This window comes from Tauraco erythrolophus, chromosome 8 (genome assembly GCF_009769465.1).
Source record: "Tauraco erythrolophus isolate bTauEry1 chromosome 8, bTauEry1.pri, whole genome shotgun sequence".
NCBI classification, from domain to species: Eukaryota; Metazoa; Chordata; class Aves; order Musophagiformes; family Musophagidae; genus Tauraco; species Tauraco erythrolophus.
Window position 1 is genome coordinate 26,963,383 of NC_141472.1, and position 25,431 is coordinate 26,988,813.

At 48.4% G+C, this 25,431-nt stretch overlaps 1 protein-coding gene across 1 annotated transcript in view; it reads left to right on the forward strand.

Annotated features, from left to right (window-relative positions):
• CFAP65 (cilia and flagella associated protein 65) overlaps positions 1-25,183 on the forward strand; it is a 32,506-nt gene extending 7,323 nt beyond the window's left edge. The window contains 24 exon segments of the mRNA XM_086616157.1: positions 402-602; positions 1,027-1,389; positions 2,402-2,539; positions 3,440-3,685; positions 4,397-4,621; positions 5,283-5,435; positions 6,371-6,536; positions 7,812-7,940; positions 8,812-9,037; positions 9,840-9,968; positions 10,285-10,461; positions 11,146-11,212; positions 15,063-15,173; positions 15,949-16,140; positions 16,909-17,067; positions 18,396-18,539; positions 18,994-19,110; positions 19,714-19,851; positions 20,389-20,454; positions 22,138-22,352; positions 22,706-22,855; positions 23,383-23,667; positions 24,329-24,466; positions 25,147-25,183. Coding sequence (XP_086472283.1) covers positions 402-602; positions 1,027-1,389; positions 2,402-2,539; positions 3,440-3,685; positions 4,397-4,621; positions 5,283-5,435; positions 6,371-6,536; positions 7,812-7,940; positions 8,812-9,037; positions 9,840-9,968; positions 10,285-10,461; positions 11,146-11,212; positions 15,063-15,173; positions 15,949-16,140; positions 16,909-17,067; positions 18,396-18,539; positions 18,994-19,110; positions 19,714-19,851; positions 20,389-20,454; positions 22,138-22,352; positions 22,706-22,855; positions 23,383-23,667; positions 24,329-24,466; positions 25,147-25,183 — 3,972 coding nt within the window.
• The last annotated feature ends 248 nt before the right edge of the window (positions 25,184-25,431 follow it).

Genomic DNA, 25,431 nt, shown 5'->3' on the forward strand with positions numbered 1-25,431 from the left:
GCCCCTTTTCCCACTGCATTGCCATTGATATCTGTCCTGGGCTCTTGTTGAGCAGAATCCCCGTGGTGCAGATTCCTATCAGCAGTAGAGGACTGATGTGGACAGTCAGTAATGCCTACTACTGGGCAGGGTGGAGTGCATCCTCAGTGGCTCCTGTCCGTTTAGGTTTCTGAGTGAAATCTAGCTGCACAGCTGTGCACCAAGTGCCTTCAGTTTTCACTTCAGTTTTAAGAAAGCTCTTGGACCCCATTAAGACATAAAGTAAACGGCAGTCTAACATTGCAGATGCTAAGCCTTTCCCAGGCACAGTTCTGGAAGTGAGGTACTAGGATGGTGTAACTCTCAAAGCAATCACAGAAGGGCAGTTTATGTCTCATAATCTGTTCTGTTTTTTTTCTCAGGAACCAATGTATGTAGACTTTTTTGGTACTTGCCATTCAGACATAGTTAAGCCAGCCATCCTTCAGGCAAGACACCTTTCCTGGTACCGAACCAACATGGTGAGGGGACTGACCTTCTACTCCCCTGATATCCTGAGTGTGATGCTGAAGGGTGGGAAGTTGCAAATGGATGAAAAAGGAGCCCTCATGCTGCCCCCCAAGGTATGAGCTGCCCTCCCTGGAATTTAAGATGCTCCCATGTTATCCTCTGCAGATGTTGGGCTTCTATTGCACAGGCCAGACAGATCTAGAAGGACTTGCAGGTGCCAGACCAATTTCTTTAGTATCGCTGCTGTTAATGTTCCCAGCACACACCAACACTATCTGCATCAGTTGGTTCTTACCCAAGCTCAGCCTCTAAGCTGAGCTAATCACAGGGTCGTCTTCTGTTTCATGTAGCTTCAGATTGAGAACTGGCCTACAAACAGTAGCCTCCTTGAAGCCGAGACTTTGAGCTGTCCTGGGAACTGTTACTGAAGTGCACCTTGCATGCCCTCTTGCTTGTGAAGGCAATCAGGACTCTAGTGCCTGGTGTCTTCCGCAGGCACGCTTCCTCTGCTCACACTTAGATGTTTCTGTCCTGTAGATCCCTCAGGACGAGCCTCCCAAGGAATACTTCGAAGCCAACCCCATGACTGAATATTTCTGCGATGGTGTAAGCAGCGACCTGGCCTTGTTTCCCCCTCATGTTAGTGTCAGCCCCAGGGAGTACGATTTTGGTTGCTGCGTGCCACTCCGCAAGGTAGAACCGCTTCCTCTTTGTGTGACCAACCACACCAAAGGAAAAATCACTGTTGCCTGGACTCCAAGCCATGGCAGTGCCTTCCAAGTGAGCCCTGAAATCTGTGACATCCCACCTTTGAAGACTTCAGCCTTCTGTGTCCTTTTCCAACCCACTCAGCTCAACAGTCTCTATGCAGCGGAGCTGGAAGGTTTTGCCTTCTACAAGGTTAGTAGGAATTACTAGGACCAGTTTCCAGAGAGGGCCTGGCAAGAGGCTGCAGGCTAAAGGCTTTTGGAGGAGTTAAAATTCAAATGGCACCTTTTATTCTGAGTTTGGCAAACTGGCATCTTTACTAGCTCCTTTGGCCGCTGTTTTGATATACTCGTGGGTTAAAATCTCTCCTTCACCTGTGTCCTGGCAAAGATAAATGAGCAAAGCAAGCCATAGCCCATGCATATGGACAGTTACACTTGCTTTTACTCCCAGTAAATGTGAAGTAACGTGCGCTTCACTGAAGGAGGAATTACTGTGGATTACCACGCTATTAGCATAGGTGGGAGCCTGTGCAAAGGTGCTTGTGGGGCCTGGGTGATGAGCATTAACTTGTTTTTTGCGTCTGGCCCTCCACAAGTAAAGCTGCTGAGGGCACTGTACATCACTGCAGCCTCTCCTTCCATGTGACGTGGGATTCACATCACACAAGGCTGCAATTGCAATTTTAGCACCCAGAAACTTCCTGGTAGGTGAAAGAGATCTTCAATATGTTGTTCACTGCTTTTCTTGCATTTTCTTCCCTTCTAAGTCAATGTGGAGGGTATCTGGGAGTAGCCTTGGAGTCAGGAGGTTCTTAGGGTCAGGTAAAGGATAGGTGATTATTTTCAGTGACTCACTGTTAAATGCTAACTTTAGCACCTGCGAGTATCTTAAACTGAACTAGAGTGTCTGTAGACTCTCGTTCCCTAAGGCAACTCTTGTAGTATCACAGGATAGCTTGGATAGGGCCTTCTGCTTGAAAGTCACTCAGTGGTCTTTTGGGTCTGAAATGTAGCTATTTGAGAAAGCAGCACTCATGTTCCTCATCCAGCACTGGTCAGTCCTTCTTCCCTGAAAAAGGCAATTCCCCAACCCTAGGCATGCCATTGAAACAAACTGTTGCTTGTGATGACACATGCACTTGAAGGCACCTTGCCACACTGCCTTCCTGCATGCACTCTGTTCTGTCCCTTGCTGCCCGCAGGTGCTGCGACACTACAGCAACATTGAAGAGGATGCCACCATCTGTCCATCCTGGTGCCTGACTGTCAGGCTGAGGGCACACACGTATGAAGCAGAACGAGAGCACTTCATCCCACAGTACATCCTGGATGTCCCCAAGGTGCGTAACTGCTTGATGTTTGGATCTTTTCAGAGATGCTCAGTGTTTACCTTTGAAGTCTTTACTTTGCCTCCTATTGCACTGTCCTGAGATGCGGCTTAGGTGTTTTCTGACGGTGTGGAGGCTTCTGCTTTGGTACAAACAGTAGGATGCCCTTTCTCCTGCATTAGCTTCCCAGCCCCCAGTGTGTCAGGTTGCACCGAGCATCTCATTAGCTCTGAGAAGAAAGCTGTTGGGATCTCCTTTCTTTCTGTTTAAGTAGTTGTAGGCACTAACAAGGGTGCTTAGTCCCCTCCCAGGAGCCTCAGACACTCTGCATGCTCTTAGGCAAGTGGAGGGCAGCATGCAGAATCCACATTTATGGAAGAGAAGTGGTTGCAAGGTAGAGTGGAAGTTTCCCTGACTGTCCCTGCTGTTTCTGTAGCATGAGAAAGTGTTGTTGCTATGAGGTAAAGTGAGATCTGACCCTGAGAAGTAAGAATTGTCTTGAGAGCCTCTTAGAAAATTTCCTCAGCTAGTTCAGGACACTCAGCCTATGTCTGATATGCATGAACTGGAGCAGATTCTAGCCTGCTGGAATTCTTAATCCAGGAGGTCACTATCCATGCAAAGACTCCAGGTCCCAGCAAACAGCTCACTTATTGGATGAACAGAAAGCATTGCATAAATAAAGTAGCTTCACTGATCCCATGAGCCTATGAAAGGTGAGGGCCACTATGAGAAAGTAAAAGACCATACTTTGTGTACCCTTGGCTAATTTCCTTTCTTCCCTTGAAGAGGTGCAGTTACAGAGTTCTCTATAGGCTCCAGATCGTACTTGTTGGAACCTGACAAAAGCTTTTTCTTTAAGCTGTTTTTCTAGACCTAGTGCAAACAACCCTTCTTGCTTGTCTCCACCAGACTTTTCCTCCTGTGGCTCCTAACACTGACACCTACTGCAGTATGCTGCTCTCAAACACTGGCACCTCACTGATAACCTTCGGTGTGAACCAAGCTGCTTGTCCCTCTGTTTTGGTCAAGCCTCGCTCAGGACACATCATTCCAGGAGGCCACCAGATTTTCCTTCTCTCCACTCGCCCTGTTAACACGGTCTCGAAGCAGCATATCCTGCCTTTGGAGCTGAACTCTTGTCCTGGATACACTAAGGTAGGAGAGAGAGAAGAAGAAGATGGTGAGAAAGGTTTGTTCCTTTGTAGTCTTCTCTTTTCACAGCGACTTGTACTGTGACCTCTGTTATAGAATCATAGAATCATAGAATGGTTAGGGTTGGAAGGGACCTCAAAGATCATCTAGTTCCAACCCCCCTGCCATGGGCAGCGAAACCCTCCACTACACCAGGTTGCCCAAAGCTTCATCCAACCTGGCCGTGAACACTTCCAGGGATGGGGCATCTACAACTTCTCTGGGCAACCTGTTCCAGTGCCTCACCACCCTCTGAGTGAAAAATTTCTTCCTTATATCCAATCTAAATTTCCCCTCTTTCAGTTTAAATCCATTGCCCCTTGTCCTATATCTCCTTGTCCTTATATCTACTAATGGTTAGTTTGGATTTTTTCCTTTGGAAATACAAATGAAATAACTTTTTAAACATCCAAGGTGGGGTCAACATTGCAGATTAAAGGTGCTTGTGGTGCCAGACATCCTGTACCCCTTGTTCCCTTGTGTTTCCATCTTCTGGAATGTACTATACTATGCTCAGGGGCATTCTTGACAGCTCAGCCTAGAGTCTTTCCTCTCCTCCTTCAGACTCGGTTTGTTCTTGCTTCTTTCTTGTAAGGAGCAACATCTTTGCAAGGCCCCTCCAGAGGTAGCTGAGACTTCTGGCTAATATCTGTTACTTTTCCCTTAATTCCACAGGAGATTGCTCTCCGGAGTTGTGGAGAGTCCCTTCTCTTGCTCTTAGAAGGTGATGGAAATCTGTACTTCAAGCCTGTCTATGTAGGGACCTCCTCTACACGAATGTATACCATAAAAAACTGCACAAGGCTACCCATGGTTTTCACATGGAAGATCCATCAGTCTGACAGCAAGATCCTGTCTGTCAGCCCCGCTGCAGGGATCCTCCAGCCCTATGAAGCCATGGTAAGTTCAGGTTCTACTGAACTTGTATTTTCCTCTCTGCAGTACGCTGTGGAATGTTCAGAGCAGAAATGTGAGGGCTGCCAATCTTTTGGTCATTAATGCCAAAGTTGTAGAATAACAGTCAGTGTCTTAGCTTGGGTTGCTAGTCAGCATCTGCAGTCATGCTGGTTCCTGCAATGTGGATTTGCCCAAACATGATCACATCTTCCTTGACTACAGGACCAGATGGGTCTTAAACAGGCACTAGATAATGATACCTGGGTGAGACTGGGCATTAACACAGCAGCAACTTTGTCGAGCACCAGATGTTAAAAGATGGAGGACAAATGGGAGCACAAGAAGGTTTGTTATGATGTTCTGCCATTCTTCCACTTGTAAATTCAGGTTCTAAGCTTTTACTGTGCTCTTTGAGAGTGGCAAGGACTAGCACATCTCCACGCCCTGGCTTTGAGTATCTGAACATGCGTTCCCAAGATGAGCCTTTGACGCAGGCAGAGATAGTGGAGGACTGGAGCGAGAGTGTCTCCAGAGCTCTCTGTAGAGGACTAGGTCAGCTGTAACGGAGGAAGGGGCTGCGTGCTGAATGCAGCCGTTGTGGTGTATCGGCTTGGCTCTGGCCTCGAGCTCCGGTAAGCGCTTTCCTTCCCTCTTGTGATTTCAGGCTCAGGAGTGGACTTTTAGTCCCGACAAGGAGACCAAGTATGTGCTGCGAGCCATGGTGTTCGTGAGGAGGAAAAGCCCAGACTCTGTGTCTCCCAAAAGTGTCCGTTACACCTTACGGATTGTTGGAGAGGGGGCGGTGGGCACCATAAAGGTAAGGAACTGGGGCCCACTGGGTAGTAGGAGGGGTACTAGGGTGGAATGGAGGTCTTGGGCTTCTCCTTTTTGCACAACCTGTACTGGAGACAACCAATAAGGATTTACAGCAAAATTCCCAGACGTGCTTTCAGTGGAGATGACAAAGTGGATTCTGACAGCCTAAAGGCAACAGCACGATATAAACATCCTGCCGGTTCAAACATGACCTGCCTGAATTCTCTGAGATCACTCTCAACTCCTTTGTTCCAGACCGAACTGAGCAAACCATTTGGGTCCTTGGGACCCCTAGCTCTCTCCTCTCCTTCTGTCTTCTCTCCTTCTCCACTTGTTCTGCTATCAGTCCAATTTTTAAGTGTAGCAAATGTAACTGTGAAAGTGGTGTGGCCAGCATACATTCTCCTGGCTTTCCTTCGATTATCTGCAGATCTCTGCAGCCACCTTCATTTTCAGGCAGGTTTTCTAAGGAACCAGAGCTAAATAAAAGAATACTTTGTAAGTCATTGCCCAGTATCAATCATGTTGGATGGATGGGAAAAAATGTCTTAGGGGTGTTTACTCACTGTAAATTTCATGTGAGTGGATGACTAGCCAAAAGAGAGGAGGACTTTTAACGCAGTCATGGAGGGACAGGCAGACGTGTCCCAGGTTCAGCTGGCCAGATGCTGTCCTCTCTGCCCCGGACGTGCTGCATCCTACCCAGCCAACAGCCCAAATAGCAGTAGGAGAGAGCCTTTGAAGGAGGAATTGAGCCCCTTGCAACCCTGTTCCAACATGTCTCAGGGCATAACAGGTCCTAAACAAAGTAGGGAACCCTTTGCACTGCACTGTGCATGCCAAGGGATTGGCACATGGTGAGGTTAGTGGTGGCTACTCTTGACTGCTATGCTTGATGTGTTACAGTGACCTTTGCACGGTGGGTTTGAATTCCAGGCACAAAAGGAGCACCTGGACCTTGGAAACGTTCTGGTTGGTGATGTGCAAAGTTGCAGTGTTGTACTGCTAAATGATGGGATCTGTTCTCTGAAGTACATCCTCAGCGTGGAACAGCTGATCACTGGACCTTGTGACCCTGAGGAGATCCGCAGCGATCCACTGGGTACTGTAAAGGAATTAGCATGGGATAGGGCCTTGGCCTTCCCCTCTCTTCTGCAAAATCATTCTGGCCTGCACTCAGACGTTGGGCTGCTTGCTGGCTGGATTGCATTGATTCTCTAAGGTGCCTCAAGGTACCCGTGTTTTATATGATAGAAGTATGCTTGAGAAGACGTGAGATAGTCTCTGTGTGTGGGTACAGCAAAGCAGCTTGTTTTGTGCTGTGCAAGTGGTAGAAACATTTCATTGTTGTGTTAACTTTGCAAAATTTTTTTCTGCAAACATAAGTAGCTTTCTATTCCCATCACTTAATCAAAAATATCTTTGCTGTTCTTTTGTTCAAAAGCGGGGTTTTTTTGCATGCATGTGTGTAAATTTGAGCAAAATCAAAGCAGGAAGATTTTTTTTACTAAGGACAGAAGAAAATTGTTTTCATGGGCTACAACACTGTTATATTTCAAAGATCCATCTTGAAGCACATGTAATTAAGTAGGACAAAATAGAGGAGTCTCTTCTGAAAGAATTTTCACTGCATGATCTCCCCTTACATTCCAGTGGTAAAGAGGCTAATCAGACACTGGGATGTAGAAACAAGATAGCCAGAAGTCAGAGGGGGTTATGCCACCGAGCACAGCACTGGTAAAATGGCAATCGTAATCCTGTGTTGGTGCTTGCACTTTGCAAAGGATATCAAGGTGCTTTTGCATGGAGGTGTGTAAAGGGCAGTTGTTGAAACAATGCAAGCAGGGTGAGCACACTGTGTGTGAATGTGATTTACATCATCTTACGCGTGTACTGAAGGAAGAGGTCCCTCAACGACTGAGAAGAGTCTGCTCCTTTGCTTTACTCCAGGGATTTACTCCAGGTGACTCTTCTGTCTTGCTGGAAAAAGCATAACCCAGAGCCTGACAATTGAAGTTAGACCAATTTGGACCTTAGAATAAGATGCAATTTCTCAGCAGAGAAGAGAGTTAAACAAAGGAGCTTCTCAGAAGAGATAGTGGTGTGGAACCCTTAGCTGCCTTTCTAGAGGACCTTCTTTGGGGAAGTTTCCTGCTCTTTGCCTGCCAAAGGCAGTGTTGGGTACTCCCAGTTACCTGCCTACAGTCGTAGTCTGGAAATCCCAACTTCAACACCTGAAGCTGGTCCTAACGATTAGGCATGGGGAGGGGCAGTGGCTTGAGCGCAGGTAGGCTTGGGTAGCTGTGTGCTGAACACACATGTGGTGTAAGAAAGATCAGTGATGCCCAGAGCTCATATCACATCTTTTCTCCTACAGCATTAGAGCTGGAACACTCCAGAGGGACAATCCCCGCAAGATCGAAAGCTTTTGTCCGCGTAACAGTCAGGCCAGCTCGTCGGCTGCAATACACCTGGTCAATCAAATATGCTATTTGCACCCTCACAGGTGAGAGATGGGTGTTTTGGCAAAATCATTCCCTCCCAACCAAGTAGACTGTGCCATAACAGGCTGAGCTGCACAGTTTCCAGTGTATGAGTCCTGCCTGAAGAAATCCCTGTGCTGAGCAATTCACCAGAGCCAGATGTTACATGCTGTCTCCCTTTTGCTGCACCTTTTGGGGTTAGATAAGAATGAGCCGTGAGACACAGACAGGGAGAGCTCCAAGTCTCCTGCCGCTGTGGTTGCCAAATTCTCTGCTCCTCTGCATGATCATGGCCTTTTACAATGTGTCTTGAAACATTCTGAGAGCTTTGTGCAACCAGTCCTATGCTGCTGAGGTCCTTTTTGAAGATCTGGATTGGTCCCTGTACAAGAAAGATTGCAGTTGAACTAGAAGAGGCATGGAGAGGGACAACAGGAATGTTCAGAGGTGGGGAACAGTGTTTGTACAAGAAAAGACTAGTTAGACGGAGTTTCCAGCTTGGAAAGTGGAGAATGGCAATGCCACATTATTGATATGGAAAAGAAAAAATACAAACAACTGTTTACAATTTTTCAGTGTGAAAACAAGGGGCACTTCATAAAATGACTAGGCTTAAACCAAAAATGGGGATTTTCACACAGTGCAGAACTAAACTGTGTAAATGCACAGCTTAAAAGCACCACATCCGTAGTCTTTTGGTGATCTCTCAATGCAGAACTCAAGGTACAACTAGAAGTCAGTGGTTTAGAGGTTTTCAGAAGCTGCCACAGAAAAGATTGTGTACAAGTCCTGTTCTTTCTTTGGTCTACGTAGGGCCTCTCTCTGTTTTGCTGTCCCAGACAGTGGTTCCTTAATGTTGCAGGACTACTTTTTGGTGTTTCTTTCTCTCCCAAGCTACAGGTCTTGTGAGCACAAAAGAGGAGCAGCAGCCCCTCTGCTGCATCGTAGCAACAGGCGTCTACCCAATTTTCTGCATCATAGATGCCTGTTCAGCAGGCAGTGCCAGGGGTATCAGCAAGCAGCACCTTTGGGGGCTCTTTTCCTTGGACACACTAAATGAATGCTTGGAGCGAGACCCGACTCCCAGTGAGCTCACCTACAGAGTTCCCACAAGGCACAGGTGAGACACGGAGGTGGCTCAGAGGATCTTTCAGGCCCTCACACGAGCCAGACAGGGATGCTGGGGCTGTTGGGTTGTTTTGCAGCTTGCTGCTGCATGGCACTCTGTTATTCCATCCTAACCCTTGCAGGCAGCTGCTCACCTCTGAGACTTTGCTTACCCTCCTCCCTAGAGAAGAGCCACAGAAACTAAGAATAATTTAATTGCAATGGACCTCTTAAAGTCTCTGACCTAACCCCTTGCTTAAAGCAGGGACAACTAGATCAGGTTGCTCAGGTCCTTGTCCAGTTCAATGCTAAATATCTCCAAGGATGAAGAAACCACAGCTTGTCTGGGCACCTGATTCCAGTGTTTGACTGCTTTTATGGTAGAAACTTTTTTGCTGTGTATCTAATTGGAATACCTTGTGTTGCAACCTATGCAGTTGCCTTGCCTGAGCCCTTGCTTCATAAGGCTGAACAAACACAGGTCTCTTAGTTGCTCCTTGCAAACAATGTTCTCCAGCCCCCAGCCATCTTGGTGACTCTCCACTGGACCTGCTCCAGTATGTCACTGACTTGCTTGTACTGGGGAGCTGAAAAAATGCCTCAGCTAAGCAGCACTCAGAGCCTCCATGTATGCCTCTCGCTCTCATTAGGAATATATAAAACCTGGATAAAATCCAAAGGCCTTTCCTATACCCAAAATGGCCAACAACATAAGGTCAGAGAAGAGTTATAAGGAAGAGACCATTTCTCCTGTCATAGCATGCCAAATCTTCCTCCTGTCTCAATTTAATCTCTTCTTTCTCTCCTGTGACCAGCATACGCTTGATCCCTCCAGTGTACACCCCTCTCCTGCTGGACTTTGACTTTGGGGCTGCCCCGATAGGCTCAGAGCCTACCCTTGTGATGCTTCTGCTGGCAAACAAGGGTGTGGTGCCTGTGGAGTGGTAAGTGGTGCTTACTGGAGCTCAGCCTTCTTTCTGGGGTCTGTCTGGGGATGTGGAAATACAGGGGTCATGAGATGTTTGGAAATTAATAGGGTGGATTTTGTAGATACGGTTCGTGTCACGGTGTTGTGACTGAGATCTGTTGGTGGGTCTGAGTGGGGAAGTGAGCAAAGGATGGCAGACAGTTCTGCAAATTAGACCTGACGAAACGTGATATGTCCACTAGCTGGGCTAAGCCTGGCTGGACTGAATATGCTGACTGTGTCCCTGGAGAAGTTGTGTGTCCCGGTTGCTGACCGACTGACTGGTTCCCTAGGGCCTTCTTGTTTCCTTCTGATCAGAAGATGGACATGGAGCACTGGGCAGATGATCCTGAGTTTAGCCCCCATGAGCTGCACCAGATGAGAATTCAAGATAACCAGCTCTTCAGTGTTTCCCCAAAGTCAGGAAAACTTCTTCCAGGACAGGAGGAATCTGTCCAGCTCTCACACAGGTGATGGCAACTACCTGTACTTCAGAGCATCATGCTTCATGCCAGGACAGCACATGCCATCAGAGTCCCCTGTGGTTACATGCTGGATCCTTTCCCTTCACATGGCTCTTGCCCAGCAGAGACTGGGCAAGTAAAAAGTCCCTGAGCGTATCCAGTTTCTGGACCCCACAAAGCTCGTCTCCCTCGGAGGGATATTGTTAATGTCCTTTAACATTGCAGTGCAAAAGGCATCGAGTGTGACATGCTAGGGACACTGGTCTGCCTTGACCTGGCAGTTGAGAAGACGAACAAGATACTACACTTCCTGTGGTTTTGGTGATACAGTGATATTCTTATTTTTGTCATCAACTAGGACTGCTAGCCCTTGTGTGCCTGTGGAGGGTATGAAGAAAGCTGAACACCTCCCCTTTCACAGCAGACCTGATCTGAGAAGTACTGGCATTTCACATGGTGTTGGCCTAGAAACTTGGGTCCCTCAACTGGTGTATGACTAAAATCAACATTCCATCATTCGTTCCCACCCAAACATAACTGTCTCCCTCCCACTCTCACTGGCCCTTACGCAACAGTGACTATTTAGCTGGGAAGTGAATTGTCTCTAATGTACTATGTGACCCTGATTCTATCACCCTGGGCACAGGGTTGGTTTCTAATGTTTTCTTCTCTCTCCTGTTTCACTGCTAGACATGATTTCATTGGCACTGATCATCTCCCTGTCCTGCTGAAGGTTTCCTATGGCCATGAGATTCTGGTAAGGAGTAGGTGTCTCTTGCTTCTGTTTGCAGAACAGCAGCAGGTAGGCACTGAATTACAAGGTGTTTTCCCCAGAAGCTGCATGGTGTGCAGGGGGCTGTGGCCTTCCCCAGAAATCTGCACTGGCTGGACAGTAACACAGGGCCGAGCAGAGACACAAAAACAACATCCTGACAAACTTGTGGTTCCAGCACAGTGTGATGTGGCAATGCACTGGCTAGATGGCCCTTGGATGTAGCATCTGCTGGTTTCCCCAGCAAGGGAATTTTTTTAATTATTATACACTTTTTTATTTTAGTGGTGGTGTTAGCACAAAAGTGCTTCTTCCTCCAAACCAAGTCCAAGTCTAAAACAGCCCTCTTGGATTTTACAGTCCCTGCATGCTTCCTACACTCAAGTATATCTCATGGACAGGATTTGTGTGCTTGTTTCCCGTCATTTCCGCCATACCGTGAGTTCTTCCATGGAGTGATCCTGGAGTTCAGCACTGCAGCCCATCCTGCTTCTCTCATATGCAGCTTTCCATGAGTCTCTCCATCTTACCAGCTCTCTATGCTCTTCAAAACCCCCTGAAATGTGCTTTTCTCCAAAAGTACCACCTGCACTGGCTGCAGTTTGGGGACACACATGCTGGTACAGGGTTGGCAGAACATCCTTCAGCTCTGGAGATGTGGAGGCAGCTGCTTCCCCAGGCCCAGAAGGTACTCCCTGCATTCCTGGTTGGCTGTTCTCACTACAGCCCTGATGCCTTTTTCCACCCACTTATTTCTCCTGCCAATGGTGGAGGAGCTTCCTAATCCTCCTTCCTGCCTCGCTGCCTGCTAAAGCATCCCAGAGCTGATATGTGCTGTGTTTTCCCTGAGCATTTCCTCAGGCTTGGAACTAATTTCTCTCCCTCTCCCAAACTGTCAGTTAGAGTCAAAGTCACCTTGTGCTCTGCCGGGCACAGCTCATGCCTGGCTGAGCCTTCCTGTCTGTCTCTGAAGTTTCCTATGAGACCATTGTGTTCACACATCTCTTTTATTTTTCTTTTCTTTCAGGACTGTTGTCAGCTGAAAATCCAACCCTTTGACCAAGCTGTTCAAACAGTGGCTTAACTGTGCCTTCCCTCAAAGCCCTTGGACAGGCTCCCTGTGCTCTGCCTGCCTGGCACAATCCTGAGAGTGGATGTGAGCATTTGACCAGCTGGCCAGTGAGGGAATAGGCTTTGGAGCACCAGAAGTGCCTACAGGGCACACATTCTCTCTTGCCACATAGCCAGTGGCTTTGGTGGCTACCAAAGGCTACCCTACCTCACACTGTCATGCAGAAGAGGCTGAGAAAGCCTGAGAGGCTCTTGGGATGCTAAAAGACCCCTGGGTGCATTAGACCTCTGGCAATAGGACAACAATCCAGAGTCCTGGAGCAGTGCAGGTGGTTGCAACCTGCAGGGAGGCACAGTGTCAGTACTGAACTGCTAATTTCAGAAGGTGGAAGTGGAAAAGGCTGCTACTTCTGCAAAGAGGGCAATCAAGGGGCTGAACACAGTGTGCCTTCGTTTGTCTTAGTCATGGCATGAAGAGCACAGAGCTGGCAGCTCCCATGGAGAGGCTGCCCGAGTGTGTTCATGTGCCAAGGTTGAACAGATCATCACCCGGGAATTTGGTGAAATGTGCAGAACGTTGCTAACCTTAAGGGAAGCAAATGCCATAATGTCATCCCAAAAATTAGGCTTTGGAAACTTGAGAAAGTGACAATAAGCAGAGGTGGAGGCCATTGGGCTGGGGTGTTTCTTGGTCATTCTGCCAAATTCCAGATTGCCTGGCTTTGGAGCAGTGATGTTAGCCAGCTGCAAGACAATGCATGATTTTTTGAGGCGTCCAAACTCCACCTCTGTGATGGCTCTACCCATGTTGATAGATTTTGACCTTCCACTCCTTTGCTTCCCCAATGGAGTCTGTCTGCTCGATCTCCAGGAGGAGCTCCCTCCCCATTACTCCTTCCCCACTCAGTGGCCAGCTTTCAGTCCTGAGATGACTGGATTTATAGATGCTTTGAAGGACTCAAACTGATTTCCCATTGGCAATTTCTTCTGGCTGCAGGATGAAACTTCCATGGGACTTGTGCGTTAGCCACTTCCTTCTACAGGAGGGAAATAGCCTCCCTCAGCCTAATGCTCTGCTCTCACAGGTTGTCCTTTGCCTCATCGCCATAGCCTGCCTGTAAGAGTGCAGCTGTGGCCTTGTTCTCTGAGCCCTGGAATAGTTTGGCCAGGCAGAACCTGCAGCCCTTAGCAGATTAGTAGGAAAAGCCCAGCTGGCTGCAGGTGTTGCAGGATGAGGTAGGCTCGTTCCCAGAACTCGCTGGAGAGAAGAGCTGGATCCCAAGTAGAATCCCTGAGCACACAGGATCCATAAAGTGAAAGTGTTTGCACTTTGCTTCACAGCTGCTAATTAGGTAATGCGAGATGTTGTCACCTGCAGAACATGTTCTCCAGGTAGCTCTCCTCCCTGGGGAATCTGGCGTCTCTGTCCTCTCATGCTGTAGGACAAAGTCTGTGACTTTGGAAGGAGAACTGACTGCAGCAGGTCTTCACTTTTCTCCATTTGTCTCCCTTTAACTGACAGCCCTCTAAATGTTGCATCCTGTGTCTATGGAAACTGATGACAGTTTTTCCTTGGCAGTTGTGGTCTGGTGCAATCCAAGTTGGCTTTTTGACTCAAGTTAATATAAATGGGTATTTCGCTCCCAAAGCTCAGGAAGGTTCCTGCCCCTTTTTCCCTTGCAGTTTGAAATGGTCAGCTTTTGTCCTCCTCCTATTTGCACTTCATCTGGCTTGCTGAGGTCCTTGGCGGCCGAATGCTCATGTAGTGCCTTGAAAAGATCTCACGTGAGACTTTCTTAGCATTGTATTTCTAGTCTTCCTCACTTTACTTATGGAGTTGAACTGGAATGGGTTGTTTTGGAGGAATCGGCATTCTCTGCTCTTGTTTAAGCAGCTGATACAGTATCTCCTGCAAGTGTCTGCACAAGACATCCACTTGCCATTGCAAACATCTTCTCCATCTTCTGCATGTGCATTTGAAAAACAGCCACACTTTAGGCGTAGGTAATTGTGACTTGCAGCAACTTAGCTCCCTTTGGCCCACACAGAGACATTACTAGCTCTGTCACTGCTTTGCAGACAGCTCAGGGGTGCTTCGGGGTGATTCTGCAGGACGTCATGCATCATGACTCATCTCTAGCCTGATTGCAGTTTCCTCAAAATGCAGAATCCTGAGTCTCTTCCTTTCCGTGAAGTAGCTCTATAAATTTCTCTGCTTTGCTTCAAGTGCCTGCTGACTGCTCTGCTAACAGGATACTGTTGATCATTACTTGATCACTTAAAATTCAGCTGGGATCTTCTTGCAGCTTTTGGACTGTTAGACACATTCTTGGAGCAGGATGTCACCCAGAGTGAGGACATCCAGATGGTCCTTTCCAAGAGGAAGCTGTTACTTACCTAAAATCCGGTCTTTCCAAAGGTTTTGGCTGTCGCAGCTGCACACTCTCCTATGTACAGTCCAGACACTTTAATTCATGGAGAATTTCTACCATATAAATGCAAAGAGAAGCACTGAGGCTGGTGCCTGACATAGCAGGGAGCAAAGTATCTTCTCTCTGAAACAAGATGCAAACCTTTCAGAGAAGAGCCAACAGTCGAGTAGGCTTTCCATCTCCTTGCTCTTTTCTTATGACACACTGTCCTGATATTACCAACTTAAACATGTAACTGTTGCCCTCAGCTTGCAAGGTCCTTCAGAATCCTTGTGCAGTTGTTAGTGATGGGGCCAAGGCCCTTTGAGTAACTGCATTTCTTTCCACTCTAGCTGAACTTCAGTGGTGTGACGGTGGAACAGGACCAGCGGTACATTCATTTTGCATCCACTAAGCACCTCTTCACACCCATTGCCATTGGGACTTCCCAGCCCCCCATACAGGTGAGCATCCTGGGGCCAAACCCAGCAGCAAGCACAGGGAAAGAGCTAGTGTTCTTGTGTCCCAAAGACAGGCAGCGTCTGAGGCATTTCCCAGGAAACCGAAGGGCCTCCACAGGAAAGCATCACAGCATGAGACTAATACTAGGCAGAGCCTGGAAATGGTTGGTTGGATGGCAGCAGGGAAAGTACCTCTCACCATCTCCAGTGGGACAAGATTTGGCATTTGCTCTAGCCAAAATGCTTATGAGGTGTGTTAGGCTGTTCCCCTATTCTCTTGCATTGGATCCAAGTGACTTGTCTAGCTGCTCCAGGCACTCTGGAAATAAATTCTAATTAGTTTTTTAGTAAATTAATTAAACTTCCTTAAAAACTCAGCAAAAAAGGCAACTTTGAGTCTGTTCTGCCTAATTTACTTGGGAAATGAACAAGTCTGAATTGAATTAAGATCGCTTTAATATGAGTGGTTTTGCTCTTCAAGTAATCTGCTTTACTGTGATCCCTTTAGCTAATTTGTATTAATTTTCTCCTAGACTGAATTTGCAGGGCACCACTTGGAGAGATACTGTAGTTATCAATGTACATACATGGTGATAAACCTTCAGCACAGTCTCCTATGAGAGCCTCAGTGATAAATCCTGACACTATGAGGTCTCCACGTTCTTAAGAGACAAGCTGACTAATTAATTATTAATGCTTATCAGAGTCCTCTGGGGAAGTGTTAACTACTTAACTTGTGCATGGTATAATAAGCACAGCTCTCTCTGTATCACTCCAGATTTATGAACTCTACAATGGTGGTTCCATGCCTGTGATGTTTGAGGTTCAGCTGGACAACATTGTGAGGATCCAGGAGGAGAATTTTCAGCATCCTGTGTTTGTCTGCCTAACACCCAGAGGAGAAATTCCCCCTGGCACAACAGGTCACATTGAGTGGATCTTCTCACCACTGGAAGCCAGAACGTACTTGGTAAGACCCTCCCCATGACTGCTAGAAAGAGTTTTTCTGTTGTTGCGTGCCTGAAATTCTTTAGATGTCTTATTGATAATTGGTTCATGTCATGCTACAGCTGAATTGAGCTCCATTTCTCCAAGAAGTAAAGAGTCTTGAGAGCAAATGAGTGGCTGGTTTGGTCAGGAAATACAGCAGATAAATTGTTATAAGTTTCTTTTTCACATAGAACAGATTTCTTCCACAGCCAGAGTCATCCCAGCATATATCTGTCAAGGATCAAGTAGTGATCAGAGATATAAACAGTATCTTACCAGATTCGTGGTTCATTGTTGACCTCTAATAACTTCCACCAAAGAGGCTGAAGTCGATGTCTTTTATGGTTTCAGTGTACACTGTTGCAGCCCTCTGAAAACAGCCTTCCCAAAGACCTCCGTCAGAGGCTGCAGCAGGCAGGCTGGGCCAGAGCTGGAGCACCACTTATTGCCCCACTCTGTGGTGGGTGCACGGAAAAACAAATACATTTAATTAAAAAAATCCAACTTTTGCTCCAAGAGGGAGTCCCTGCCAATCTCATACAGTCACTGGCTAATTGACTAGTTAACCAGCTTTCCCGGGTTAGCGGGGAAGGTCAAGGCCTGAAAGAGCAAAAGAGGCTGGATTTCTCCTCACCCGTGAATGTGATGTACTTAGACCAGTTGCAGTCCATTAGCAAGTATAGTAACTTATTGCACATCTCTCTCAAATATGACTCTGGACTTAATTCTCTTATCTTGTCCAAGGCAGGTTGATGTTCCCATCCACATCGTAGGGGGTGAATCAGCTCTGATCACTTTCCAGGGAACAGGCTATGATCCAAATACCTTGAGAGAGACTGCCACATCCAGCAAAGTTTTGTCTCCTTCAGTCTTTCCAAGTCCGACCAAGCTAACTGTGCCTGGGCAGGTAAGTCCAGGTTTGCTGATATGAGCAATACAATTAGTCCAGAAATGTGTGAGACTGAAATATGGAACTGGCCCCATCTAGCAGCAGCCTGTGTTGCAGGGAAGTCCATTACCATGAGATAGAGCAAGGTATTTCCCTTCCAGCAAGTCATCTAGGGCCTGACTCATAAAAGCAGTTGTTCCAAAACATGCCTTCGTTGCAGCTTGCTTCTTCCACTGCCATTAGAATCAAAAAGTCCTTAGGATTTGTTCATTTTCTGAATTTTCTATTAAAAGGTACCTCCTTCACAGCTGCCCTTCTCATTTGCAGCTACAACACCTTCTTCTTCGGTAATTCACTCACAAAAATAACATTATACTCCTGACATACCCTATCAGGGCTTGGCTGCCTCTGTTTCACAGCCAAACTCAGGTGATGCATAACCTGAACACAGACTGCAGGATGCTCACTAATTTAGGCACATCCTCGGGAATGCACTTGTTTGACCTGTCGCTGGCTCAGCAGGAGCTTGTTTGGCCTGGCTAGAGCTGGCCTGCCAGCCTGGACAATCTGTTGTTAAACTCAGCCACAGATCCTAGCATAGTGAATAAGCATTAAACAGCATCAGCAGAGGTGTGCTCCAGGCAGGTAAAGGATTCATCCTGTGTGACATGAGCATGCCTGCCTTGGAGCCCAGCCACAGCTACATATGCTCTTTGGCTTCCAGCAAAGCGATGGCATTCCTGGGTAAAGCAAAGAGAAAATTATTAAAAATCTGTCTCAGGCTGCCTGTGAAAATGCCATACCATGAGGCTCTGTTGTCTGTAACCAAGAGTTATTAGCTTCTCTAATGAACAGAGTAATTAATTAGAGTTTGCACTGTGTCTGGAAAATGGGACAGACTAATAGCATACCAGTAGCAAGGTGCAGTAGGGAGCAGTTTCCCAAAACCCACATTCAGGTTGATGAGGATTTTGCACAAGCACACACCTCACGTGTTTGCCAATCAAGTAGGAAAAGGCCAGGAATGTAAGTACTGCGGAGAGAATCTTGGTGCTACTGGTCCTCTCTGCTCCTGAGATCGTCTCCTGCCCCGGCACCAGTGTTATGTTCTGTTCATTGCTCACTCAATCCCGCTGCAACTGGGCTGTCCTCTTGCTGTAAAGAGTCATTGTAACCAGAGCAAAAATGAGAGAAATATGACACTCCCTCAAGTTATGATGGTAAGGGTAGCTGGCTAGTATTATCTATGAATTGCTGGGTAACCTGAAGATGATTGCCCTTCACCAATGGCCACATCTCATCTTCCTTTACTGCTGTTTCTCCTGGTTTCCCCTTGCTTCCTGCAGGCAGCCACCTTGTCACATCACAGGATTTGCCTTGGAAATATCCCAGACTGCACCAAAGCCAGTCGACTGATCTTTCTCAACAATATCTCAGCGAGCAAGGCTCTTGTGTTTGCCTGGCAGATAAGCCTCTGCAAAGACAAGAAGGTGAGTCCTTCTCTTTCCTCTACAGACTTCCTGCCCATTTCTGTTGTGCCATGGAAGGACCTTATAACTCCGTTTTCAACCAGACGCTCAGAAATGATCCGAGGGAATTGGCTTTTGTACCAGCTGATGAAAGGAAAGGGCAGACAAAAGTGAAGGCAAAAGTTAGGATAGGGGGGAAAGGCAGGAATTCAGATGGCGTCTCTGAGGACTTCAGAGAGGATACATGAACCTGGAACTACAGGATGCAGTAACAAACCTCAGGACTCAATCTACCAGCAAAGTCCATGGTCGTTCTTTGAATATATCAGTTGCGTCTCTCTTATACCGTGTACCTCTGAGACAGGGAGGAGAGAGAATTCCCACACTCCTGTGTTTCCTGCACATAGGATGAGAAGGCAGATAGGATGGCCCCAGGACAGTGAAACAGCTCTTCTATGGGCCTTTTTTCCCCCAGGTGTTGCAGATTGCTCCAGAATCAGGGGTTGTGCAGCCTGGAGACAGTATCCCCTGCTTCATCACCCTGCGACCTTCAGGGAGTGCTTCCTTCTACAGCATAGATCTGGTGTGTGAGGTGAGACCCGAGAGGTACCTGTGTATCACCTGGGCATGTCATTGCAGTTCCCAAATGGCTGGCCTCAGCAGTCAGCTGCCTGCTTCCAGCTGAAGGAATCCTTCTTTGCTCCATAATGATGGCCAGCACTTCTTATTGCTGAAGATACTGAGCTTCATCTCTCCTGATGCTCTAAGTGTCTCCCTGCCTGTGTGGCTCACAGGTGAGGTGTAATTATGCAACACATGGCTTTGTGAGTTGAATCCGGTTACTAGAAGTCATGGTTTGAATGGGAGTGGCTTTCAGTGGATGTCAGAGACTTAAATATCTGAAAAAAAGCAAGTCTTGCTTCTTTAATATTAGGAGGGGCACAGACTTGCAGTAGTGTCCTTCTAGACGTTTTCCAGGTGTCCTTTGGCAAGAGATAGTGTCTTCTCTGTATGAGTCTTATAATAGCATTGTTCTCTCCTCTTCCTGTCACTGGAGCACATGGAAAGGATGTGGACTCTGGCAGGGACCTCCTGGAAGGGAGGAATGAGTGATAGTCATGGACTTGAGCCAGAAACTGTGTTATTTGTAGCTCCTTTCCAGCCCTACAAGCTCCAGTCATGGTTTGCTTCATAGGTGTACATCCAAGAGTCCCTGCTTCAGTACAAGAGGGACCTGCAGGAGTGGGAAAGGGAGAAGGAAAGGCAGGCTGTGGAATTCACCATCACAGAGAAAGACCTTGGAACTAAGAAGAAGCCAAAGTCACCTGCTGGAGTAAGTGCTGCCAGAACTTTACACCAGTTTAGCTCAATTCAGAAACAGCAACCAGGTGTCAACAAGAAAATCTAGGCAAGTTGATAAGAGGACGTGAGGCTCTGATCTACTCAAGATCTTCTAGCTGATCTGTAGATCTTCGTTTCAAGCCAAGAATCCTCTTGCACTCTCTTTAACATTGAGGCAGGGGATAGCAGATGGGGAACTTGGAATGAAAATTATTTTTCTGGTCGCCTTACAAACTCTGAAATTGCTCATGACCATCTGAAATTTGGAAGTGCATGAGAAGCCTTAGGAAAAACAAAGCCAGTGGCTCTGGAAACTGATGGTTGGATTTTTAACCATGAATAAACACTGGAGACAAATATATAACTACCATTAAGAATGTGGCCTGAGTGAAGAATGGAGGGATAAAATCATTGCCTCTCAGCTGGGACAAAGTAAAACAAAATCCTGGAGTCTCGTTCTGCTCCATGTCTTTTCTACGTGGCTATTTCTCTTCCTCCTTTTCTTTTCTAATATTTTTTTTCTTTTTAGAGGTCATCAGATTCTGCTGAAACAGAAAATCTTCCTGAATCCTCAGCTGTGATCAGGAAATTCAAGGTAAGTCAGACCTGTCTTACCCCCAGTAGAATCAAAGTGACTGTTTTAGAAAAGAGACAGATGCTGGATATCACAGCGTGGGAGCCTGGACAGAGAGCACAGCAGGATTTGTAGCTTCAAGGCTTTGGGAGACAGACTGTGTGGAGGAGCCAGAAGAATCAGACTATCTGGCTGTGTCCTGTGGGCAGTAACTTTCCAGCTGAGGTGAAAGGGAAGTGAAATTGGAACCAAACATACACCCGTGACTAGAGAAAGGGGGAAAGGTTTCAAATAAGCAGAAAAGATGCACGCGGGCAGGGCGCTTTGTACCTGTACTGGTTTCACGCTGGGGCCACGATGGAATGTGTGCCACGATGGAAAGTGGCAGGACCCTGGCGTGACGTGGTGCAGACTTTGCCCTTCCTGCCAAAAGAGCTGTGCTCTGTGCCTCAGGAGAAGCTGCAGGCAGGAGCTGCTGTGATTGAAGTGCATGGAAAGCTTTAAAGCTCCATTTGCCTGGTTCATCTCTGTTTCCCCTCAACTTTGCACAGCTGTGTGCACTGGTGGAAAAGACACCTTTTCCAGCAGTGGTGGCAAGGTGTGAGACAAGGTCCTTGTGAATGCTCTGCAGAACTGCCCAGGCCCCAAGGCAGAGCCACGCCATGTCTACAGCTGTCAGCAGCACATGCTGTGGGAAAGGCAGGGCTCGTGGAGAACCAGCTAGGCTGAGATGCTGAGGGTTAAGGGGAGCCGACATGAGGCTGGGCCTGAGCAGGCTGGCTCAGCTAGGAGGCACAGCTTGTTGTCTCAGGAGTGCCACCATAGCAAGGCTCTAGCAATGCTCCTGGACACTGCAGAGTGCCTCTGTGTGCCCTGCACTGTCCTGCGTGAGGGTGTTGGCTCGGGGCAGCTCTAGCTCGGGCTGTCTGCTCTTAGGGGTGACCAGTGATGCAGGTCAAGGCATTCACTAGGATGAACATAAAGATGGCTGGGGAAGAGTAAGAACAGTTTCCTTTAGTCCTCTAGGATTTTAGCTCCTAGGGGTGATTTGGAGCCTGCAATCACCTGCTGTGTCTGTGTCAGGAGCGGTAAAGGCCTCTGGCCTCATTCCCAGCAGCTGGACAGCTGTGTTTCAAAGGTCGCTGAAATCCTGTGCTGTCTGAGGGCTTCTGCAAGGCTGGGTGATGTCGTTCTGGCCCAGGCTTCTGAACTACTTCTGCCTTAAGAAAGTTCCCCAGTCTGACTGCTGGTAATGCAACCCCAAGCTGGCTCATGTAGTGTGGCTGGAGTCAGCTCCTGATTTCCTTCCAGGCTTGGGGGACACTTTCCGCATGTGTTCCTCCACATCCTGTCTCCCACAGCACTCCAGGTGTGCTCAGAAATCAGAGATCATCTCCCAGAGTTCCGCAGGGACAGACTGGAATACAACAGCCCAGAGGAGCCCTGGGGAGACTCAGAAGCCCTGCTGACACTCAGGGCTAGCACACTAGGCAGTGAAAAGAGAGTGGACCTGATTTCCAGCGTGGCTGCTCGTACCTGATAGCGGTACTGCGGTGCCAAGATCATTTTGACGCTGTGTCCTGTCCAGGATCTGGTGGCTCTGGCTGCTGGGCTTTCCAGTTCTCATGCCAGCGCACACACCTCACCAGCCTACCTGTGGCCAGAGAAGCAACCATGTACCTACCGTTTCTTTCTCTCCAATAGACGTTACCCCCTATTAAAAAACACCCTCTGCCCAATCTGCCGGCTGGACACTTTCAGAGGAGGCTGCTGCTGAACAAAGAAGCCAACCGGGTGTGGGTCAAACCAGAGCCTCCCAAGCCCATCCTCTTACACCTTGGTGTGACAGCCAGGTCCTACTCTACTGAGGACTTCTTCAGCAACTTCACCTCAGAGTTTCCCAAATACTACTTGCCCCGGTAAGAGATCCAGCTTTCTGGATTGGCATCTTCATCTGAGCCATGGCTGCCCATGCTGTGGTATGCACTGAACTTGGAGCTCTGCTCTGCTCCTCTCCAGTGCCTCGGTATTAGGCAAGAGATGCCTTGCTTTCCCCAGTGTTAGCTGACGTGACCTGTTTCTCTCCCTCTCTCAAAATGGAGATACTGTCAGAGCTCAGTGCTCCTCTCATGACAGTGTCCCTGCTGCTGTCATGAGTGCAGCTGCTCCAGCTCCTCCCCTGGCACCCTGTACCACTCCCTGCTTGAACGCAGGTCTTTGGTAGCTCAGTTCAGTAGTGCTGCCACTGACGGAACAACGGCTTCTTTCCCACCCCCTTCAGTGACCAGCCCTTGGAGAGCAAGTTTGCGGATGGGAGTAGGGACAGAGACGGGATGGACATGGACCCCAAATGGCTATCCCTGGCTGCTGCTTCCAAACAGGAGCTGCAGATAGTGACGGACATACTCGCAGGTGTCATCAGGTGCGTGTCCCTTCACCCCCACCCAGTTTGGAGCCTCTGTCCTCCAGGGGAGTGTGTGCAGCACAGCCAGCCCCCTGCTAATCCCAGAGGGGTCTTTGTGCTCATGTTGCACCAGAACAGGGAATCCAGCCTGCCAAAGGCTGTCCTGGGGACTATGAGCTCAGGAGTCCTGGTGTGACAGCCAAAGGCTGGGTCTTGCTCCCCAGGTAGGGCCTGGGCCATTGGTGTAACTGCCTGGGAACCAGGGTGCTCTACATGCCATGGTTCTGGGAACAGGCTGCATTGGGTTTCACCTATTCTGTCTGTCAGCTGCAGAAATGTAAAGAGCTGGTGCTGGAGAGGCAAAGGTACTTTCCTTAGGTCAAGCCACCTTGCTGCCTCCCTTAGGCCCAGAAAGCAAGAAAGAACAGACTAAACCTTGACATCCGTTAGTGTTTCTCTTTGATTCGTACTGGCTTGTAACGATCCTCTGGGGTCATACAGGTATCTGATTTGCTGGGATTCATCCCTTATTTTCCTTATTCCAGAGGTGTCTTGGAGAATACAGAGTTTCCCAATGCAGTGAGAAGAAGCCTGGATGAGCCCATTCCATATTTCTACCAGTTCCAATGTGAAGAATCGGCAGAGTTCCAGGACAGGGGAGAGTGCTCCACGGTCCTCTCCGAGGTCTCTGCTTCCCCAGATCTTTACTCTGAGAAGGATGGAGAGAGGTAAGAAATGAGGCAGGAAACCTCTCCCAACAACGATTTGCTGGAGTTTTGGGAGAGTTTTCACCATGAGCAGTTGAAGGAGCAGAAGGAGATGATGAGCAGGTGAGGAAGAGCTCACACATAAAAGACAAGAGCTGCGGAGGCAGGTCAGCCATGACAGCACATCACCTGGTCAGAAACCCATTTCTACTTCTGCCCTGCAGCATTTCTGCTGGGGTGTTCTGTGTGCTCTGGGTGGAAATCGATGCTGGCCCACCTAGCCACCCCCTCATGAGTGCGGCTTGTGATGAGTGCAGGTTTGCTGTGTCTTGGGGTTGAGCCGTGGGCAGTGCCAGGATGCTGGTGGTGAGCAAAGCCTGCTTTACACTCGGACACTCCTGGCCATATTAGACATTAGAGCACAGCGTGTGCTTACCTGAGCTTTTATTTTCACTCCAGTATTTCATCACCTTGCATTTGCTGTGGCTACACCCTTGCACACTGCTACAGGCCACAAGCATGTACACAAATACTAACTACAGCACAGCTTGGAAGGAGAAACCATTAAAAACACGGTCACCCAGCTCTGTCCGAGGTCAGGGCCTGACGCCAGCTGGTGGCAGTTCTGGGGGAAGGGTCAGCACCCCATTGCTCAAGTCTTTGGTTCATTGGCCTCAGCGTGTAGGAAACAGTGTGTGCTCCACTGCTGTGCCTGATGTGTCCTGGGAAGAGTGACAGCAAGCAGCTTGCCTTATCTGCTTTCTGATAGCTTTTGTCCCTGCAGGCAGCTGGCCTTTGGGAACCTGGTGGAGCTGGTGCTGGAAAACACGCTGCAGAACATCCTGATGGAAGCCAGTCGTGGCGAGGTGGTGCTGACAGCCCAACCCAGGGTCATTGCTTTGCCCTCCAGTCCTTCCCGAAGGTAGCAGAGTGCATCTGTGCTGTGGAGGAGGGACAGGATCTGTCGTTGATATGTCAGGCTGAAGCACAGCCCGTTTCTCAGACCACGTGGATTAGCTGGGTCTATTAATGCCAAGGCTGCCTGTGAAAAAGGGGGAATCCACTCCCAAAGCCTCTGCCCTTCTTGGCTTGTCCTGAGCAACAGACCAGAGATGGTAACACTCTCTCTGTGGGCCTGAGACCATCACGCAGCTCTGGGGCAAGGTCCTGTGAGTGAACAGCTGGCAGAAGGGGCTGGCCTGAGGCACTGGAGAGCCCAGCACAAGGAAGGTCTCCTGAGAAACATGGTGAAGGTGCAGGCAGCACACCTCTGATGGCAGAAAGGGAGCAAAGCTATTGTAGTCCAAGATGGTGTGGGATCTAGTTGGGTTGAGGGAGTGGCCACCGGTGGGGAGGCAGATTTGGGATTGAGGGCAAAGCATGAGGATTTGCCCCAGTTTGAGGAGACAATGCAGGGAAATGAGATTGAACGAGGATGGGAGAGGGTTTTTGAATGGAGATGTCATCTCCAGAGCTGCAGGTGTCTTGTCCAGGTAGATGGTGCGTGTTCCCCATGATCCCTCAGGGAGGGATGATTGCCTGGGGGGTGAGCAGCAGCAGGCTGCACTCTCCCCACCCCAAAAGCAATCTCTTTTCCTTCAGAATCGCCAACGCAGCACCACCATCCTCAAGAGCATAGCTGTTGGGCACTGTGCTGCTTGAGCTCTTCATGCCCATCAAGTGTCTCTGCTCTTCTTCCTGTCCTGTGATGTCCAAAGCAACTCTGATCCTCCCACACCACGACCGGAGTTCAGTATAGTGGCTGCCTCTGAGGACATCCTCAGCTCCAATTTGAATCCTCTGGCAACTCCACAGCAGAGTTCATGAGATCTCTTCTCTCTGTGGCTGGCCACATCATCAGAGAAGAACCTCCCTGCGCTACAGGAG